The sequence below is a fragment of the Triticum dicoccoides genome, chromosome 3B (genome assembly GCF_002162155.2).
Source record: "Triticum dicoccoides isolate Atlit2015 ecotype Zavitan chromosome 3B, WEW_v2.0, whole genome shotgun sequence".
Classification (NCBI taxonomy): Eukaryota; Viridiplantae; Streptophyta; class Magnoliopsida; order Poales; family Poaceae; genus Triticum; species Triticum dicoccoides.
In genome coordinates, this window is record NC_041385.1 from 139894742 (window position 1) to 139900943 (window position 6202).

The following is a 6202-nucleotide window of genomic DNA, read 5'->3' on the forward strand; positions in this document are numbered from 1 at the left end:
AAGTCTGTGGGCAGTAGAATTAAGTGACGTGCTGATCTGACCAGTCGCAATATACAAATCGCCACGCCGTGTTTGCTGGTCACTTGGATGCTTTGCCACGAATCCACGGTAAAAAAAAAAAATAGGACGGACTACGGAGGTGGGGCACGCGTAGTTGCCATGAAACTCGACTGGTTGAAATCTTTGCGCGTACGGCACACACATTACTTCTTTTTTTCGACATGACGGCACACATTTCTAGTACCACTAGTACAATATATAAAGCGAGCAAACGCGCGCAGCTCACCCAAAAACCGCTCCTGGTCCATTGCTTAACCCACACTCAGCTGAGGATCTAGTCCGGCGACAAATATGAGGGTACGGGTTCCGTTTACTTGCAATATCTTTGGAAATTTTGTGTGGATTCTGTTTAATTGGCCTATTTTTTGGTCGATTTCTGCTTGGTGTTGTTGCAGACGGAGATGGTGATCAGGATGCAGGCGAGCTCCGACAAGGGCCAGCACTCCAAGGCCATGAAGATCGCGGCCGCAACCGATGGTACGCAACGCACCCCCATATTATAACTCCTCTGTTCTTGATGAGACTCTGCAATTGCTCAATGCGTCTGTGATGAATTCGATCAGGAGTGGAGTCGGTGACGCTGGCGGGGGAGGGCCGGAACCTGCTGCGGGTGGTCGGCGAAGGCGTCGACTCCAACCACCTCACCAGCAGGCTGCGCCGGAAGGTGGGCCAGGCCGACATCGTCGAGCTGCGGACCCTGCAGGCGGGCCGCGGCTACGCGAGCACCACCAACGCTGCCGCCGGAGCCGGCTACTACTCTGCGCAGGCCGCCGACGCGGGCGCACGCGGGGACGCCGCCGCCTATGGCGGGTACAACAGTTACACTACGGCCAACTACTCGCCGGTGGCGGCCGATCAGTACCACCGCCAGCAGCAGCAGCTGTCGTACGAGTACTACCCACCGCCGCCGTACGCTAGCACCGTCGTCCACCACGAGTACACGGCAGGCGATCCTTCCGGCTGCTCCATCATGTAGCGCCACCGATGGTAGCTCTTGGTTTGGCGATTCTGATGTTTTATTTGTCACTGCGTTCATTTTTCTTTGTATCGTGTGTAGTGCGATCCGTTGGGGGCCAATTTTTGTCGGCCCTCGTTAGATCTGTAGTTTCTTAGTCAAATGGGTGCCTGGACGATGTCAAAGCGAGACGTGGAGTGCGAATTGGTGTGATAGCTACATTGATGTTTTGGTTCTATGCCTTGGATTGCCATATTTTGTCACATATTTTTTATCAAGCTTGTCTAAAATCATTTTAACACAATAAGAGCCACAAGTTGGCAAGCCTAAGGGAATTTTGCTACACATTTTGTGTCAAAACGCCACGAAGTTTCACACACGAGCATCTTGGATGTAAAATAAAAAATAAAAAAAGAATGTTGTTGACGTTTTTCTATTTTTAAAAACAGAATGTTGTTGACGTTTTCCTATTTCTAAGAATTTTACTGTTCATGGGCAGGAGCATCTGACCACCCTTTTTTCGAGAAAACGTAAAAGAGTTTGCGTTTCATTGTATTGAAAAGAAGGGGGGTTTAATAGTTACAATCCTCCTGGGAGGCGGTTACAGTTCGGGGTGAAGATAGTCTAGTGGACGTCCCAGGTTTGCGGGATGATGGCTCTAAGCCCTAACGCGACAGCGGCAGCCCAAAGGGCAGCCTCATCCTTGATCTTTGTGAGCAAGTCAGCAATGAGGGGGCGGCCATGATTAAAAACGCAGTCATTGCGGTGCTTCCAAAGCATCCAGGGGACTAGCAGGACCGCAGAGGCGAGGCCTTTGCGCATGGGCTTGGGCACAAGATGTCTTGTGTATTGCCACCAGTCGTTGAGGGATGACTCTTGAGCAGGCGGGGGGCATGGTGCCCGGAGCCAACTGAGCACCTCATGCCAGATCTGTCGGGCGAAGGGACAGGCAAGGAGGAGGTGGTTCATGGTTTCAGGCGCCTGGTCGCAAAAGGGGCAACGCTCGGGGTGCGGCAAGCCGTGGCGGGCGAGGCGGTCGGCGGTCCAGCAGCGATCCAGGTGAGCAAGCCAGTGGAAGAACCTGACCCGCGGCGGCGCCCAGCACTTCCAAGTGAGTTTCCACGCGTCGCAGGCGATGGAACCGTGGAAAGTGGCAAGATAGGCAGATTTGGCCGAGTAGGTGCCGCTCGTGCTCCACTTCCAGGTTAGGCGGTCCGGCTCCGTGGAGAGGGTAGTGCGCTCGATCTTGTGCCATAGTTGTAGGTACTGGCCAATCTCTTGGAGCCCCACGACGCCCTGGATGTCTTGCGCCCATCGGTTGGCGAGGAGGCCGTCCGCCATGGTTCGAAGCTTACGGCGACGTTTGGGGACGCACGCGTAGAGGTGAGGCGCGATCTCGCGGACGGAGCGCCCATCAATCCATCGGTCCTCCCAGAATAAGGCCTGCGCGCGGTTCCCAACTAACATGGTGGTGGAGGCGAAGAAGAACGCGCGATCGTCGTCGCTGAACTGCAGGTCCAGCCCGGCCCAGGCCCTGCCTTGATCTGTGCGGCTGAACCAGAGCCACCGCATGCGGAGCGCGAGCCCCGTGCGCGTTAAATCGCGGACGCCTAGCCCGCCGAGAGCGATCGGCCTAGCGACGCGCTGCCAGTTGACGTGGCAATTGCCGCCGTTAGCCTCTGCACGCCCGGCCCAGAGAAAGCCACGTTGGATCTTCTCAAGCGCCTTCAGAGTCTTTTTTTGGGGGGCAAGCACAAATAGTTGATGGATGGGGACCGCCGCCAGGATCGCCTTGACAAACGCGAGGTGGCCCGCCTTGTTCATGAGGTGCGCCTTCCAGCAAGGTAGCATGCCAACGGCCTTGTCAACGACGGGCTGAAGTTGTGCAGCGGTGGGCCACCGCAGCGTGAGCGGGATGCCCAGGTAGGTGATCGGCATTTCAACCATGGGGCAACCCAGCAGGTCGAGGGCCGACGCGGCGTCCTTCGCGTCGCCACGGATCAGGGTGGCGGAGCTCTTCGAGAAGTTGACGTGGAGGCCAGAGGCGCATCCAAAGAGCTGCAGGATGCTCCTGACGGTGGATGTGTCGCTCAACGTGGGGTGACAAAACAGGACCACATCGTCCGCGTAAAGCGAGACGGATGGGATCGGGCGTCGGGGATGGAGCTGCTGCAGGATGCGCAACTCAGTGGCGCGGCGCAGCAGGCGGCCTAGCGTGTCCACAACGAGGACAAAGAGCTGGGGCGACATGGGGTCGCCTTGTCGTAGTCCTTGGTGGTGCCAAATGGGTGGGCCTGGCTCGCCGTTCATGATCACCTTGGTGCTGGCCGACGAGAGCAAGATCGCAAGCCAGCCCAGGAATCTGGTGCCAAACCCATAGCAGCGCAGGACGTCGAAGAGGAATGGCCAGCTGATCGAGTCGAAAGCGCGAGTTAGGTCCAGCTTGAGCAGAACGCGTGGCGCGCCTAGTTGATGTAGCAGGCGCGCTGACTGCCGCACGAGGACGAAGTTGTCGTGTAGGCTTCTTCCCGGGATGAACGCGTTTTGGCTGGTGCTGACGAGAGCGTTAAGCTTGGGCGCAAGTCGGAGCGAGAGGACCTTGGCGAAGACCTTGGCGACGAGGTGGATGAGGCTTATGGGTCTGTAGTCACCGAGGCACCCGGCATCCGCGCGCTTCGGGAGCAGCGTGAGGAGCACCTGGTTGAGGCAGCTGAATCCGCGCCCTCGCAACTCATAGAGTTGCTGGAAGACAGCAATGAAATCCTGCCGAACTGCGGGCCAACATGCGCGGAGGAACTTGGCGGTGAAGCCGTCAGGGCCGGGGGCCTTGCGCGCGGGCAGGAGCTTAACGGCGTTCCATATCTCCTCGGCGTCGAAGGGAGCCTTGAGGTCGTCCAGGTTGACAGGCGAGATCAGCGCCTCAAGCTCTAGAGCGCACTCACGTGGAGGCGCAAAGCCCAGGAGGCTATCGAAGTGTGCATGCGCCGCTGCGGCCATGTCGCAGGGGTCCGTGACCACCTGCTCGTCGACCACAAGGATGTGGATCCTATTCTTCTGCCGCCGGTACGTGCATTGCCGGTGAAAGAAGGATGTGTTGGCGTCCCCGTCCTTGAGCGAGGCGAGGCGGGAGCGCTGCCGGGCGATAGTTCGCTCGAGCGAGGCGAGGCCGAGGTAGGATGCCTTGATTTGCCGGCGCAGCCAGTCCTCATGAGGAGACAAGGCTCTGTAGTCTTGCGCGGTGTCGAACTTGAGGAGGAGCTCCCTTGAGATCGCAAGCTTTAGGCGCACATTACCCACCGTTTTGGCGCTCCAACTTGTGAGCCCGCGCGCAGTGGCTTGCATGCGCGGCATGAGGCGGCGGAAGGGGTCGGCATCGCTTACAGAATGCCAAGCGGCCGCCACGGTGTCATGAAACCCATCCATGCGCGTCCAAAATTCCTCGAAGCGGAAGCGGCGATGCGTCGGCGGCATCGGCGAGCAGTCGAGCAGCAAGGGGCTGTGGTCGGAGACGACCAAGACGAGGCACCGGAGGTGGCATTCACCATGCAACTCCTCCCAATCGGCGGTGCAAAGGACACGGTCGAGGTGGACCAGTGTCGGGGGCGACTGCTCATTGGACCACATGTAGCGACGACCGTTGAGGTAAACCTCCTTGAGCGCCAAGTCGTTGATGGTGCGCCGGAAGAGGCCCATCATGCGCCGGTTGACGTTCTGGTTGTTCTTATCTTCGTCGCGATATATGAGGTTGAAATCCCCGCAAATCATCCAAGGCCCTGTGCAGTCCATGTGTATGTCGCGGAGCTCCTGCAGGAAGGCGATCTTGGCCTCGTCCGGCTGCGGTCCATAGACCACGGTGATCCACCATGGAGTGCGAGCGCCGGAGGGGGTGGAAACGCGGGCGGTCAAGGTGTTGGTGGTGAATAGGGGGTCAGAGATGATGATCTCCCTACTCTTCCAGGCCAACAGGATGCCGCCACGGGTTCCTTGCGCGGGCAGGTACACGTAGTCATCAAACTCCGAGTCGAGGGCTTCGAGGACAATCGACGAGCAGATCAAAGCCATCTTAGTTTCTTGCAAACAGATGAGGGATGCATTGGCAGTTACAACAAGCGACCGGACAGCAGTACGACGTGCACGCGCGTTGAGGCCGCGCACGTTCCATACCAACACCCTAGGGTTGTGCTCCATGGGGATGAGGTCGACGAGAGGGGGTGGAGGCGAAGCTAGGCCTCGATCGGGCTGCCCGCGATCACCGTGGTGATAGGCGCGACGGCCGGGTCCGCGAGGAGCTCGCGATCCACCAGAGCGGTGATGGCCGATAACACAGGCAGGGGGATGGGCACGGCAAAGAGGTCGTCGTACGCCTTCAACTCCGCAGTTGTGATCTTCTGGTTGACACCAACGACCCCAAGGGTGCGCAAGATGTGGACTTGGGCGCGTCGCTCGACCGTTGGAGGGGCAACGGACTTGCGGACTGCGGTCGCGGCCGATCGCCCGCGGCGTGGGGAGAAGTTGGGCGGGCATCTTCTCGGTCGCTTGCCAGGAATCGGAAGAGATGCGCCGATCTGTTTGGTAGCCGCCGCGAGGAAGTCGCCAAGAGTCCACGTCGTAGTAGCAGCCGCGCGGGGACGGGACCGGCGCATCGTGATGGGAGGCGAGGCGAAGCGCGTGGCCGGGCTGGGGGTGGCGGGGCACGCGCCATCCACGAGCGCGCCATGTTGGGCCTGCAGCCCCACCTCGACCCGTGGGTCCTCATGCTGGGCCGTGGGGGGTTGGGACGCGAGGGGAGGAGAGGGAGCATCCTTGCGCAGCACGCCAGCACCGGTGGGATCCCAATGGTTGGCCCGGTCGCGGGCGGCATGCTGGGTGGGCTCCAGCGGAGGGGATCTCTCCGTGGACCGGTCATCTGGTGACATGGGGCAGCCAGGAGGGGGCGGAGGCGGGGCTCCGCTTTGCCCCGACAGCGGATCAGGCACGGGGACCGAGGCAAGGGAATCCAGGACCTCGCTGTCGAGTGACAGGCGGTCCGTGGAGCCATCCCGATCCACATGCACGCTGGGATTGGCCACTTCTGGCGCAGCCGCGGCATGGGCGAGGTCATCCATGCAGCGCGATGGGGCCGGCCTGGCTGGTGCCGCAATGTCGGGGCGCGCAGCCATGGAGCCAGAGCCAGCAGGCGTCGTGACG

The 6202-nt window shown here is 59.9% G+C and overlaps 1 protein-coding gene across 1 annotated transcript; it reads left to right on the forward strand.

The window, feature by feature from the left end:
- Positions 1–281: 281 nt before the first annotated feature.
- Positions 282–1309, forward strand: LOC119280995. The gene is made up of 3 exons (XM_037561655.1): positions 282–357; positions 456–537; positions 624–1309. Exons 1-3 carry the CDS (start codon positions 352–354, stop codon positions 1034–1036), a joined length of 501 nt encoding a protein of 166 aa, XP_037417552.1. The 5' UTR covers positions 282–351; the 3' UTR covers positions 1037–1309.
- The last annotated feature ends 4893 nt before the right edge of the window (positions 1310–6202 follow it).

Bases quoted from the DNA above. Each gene is read 5' to 3' on its own strand.
- LOC119280995 (XM_037561655.1), top strand. The intron at 538-623 runs GTACGCAACGCA...GAATTCGATCAG, and splicing joins GATCGCGGCCGCAACCGATG to GAGTGGAGTCGGTGACGCTG.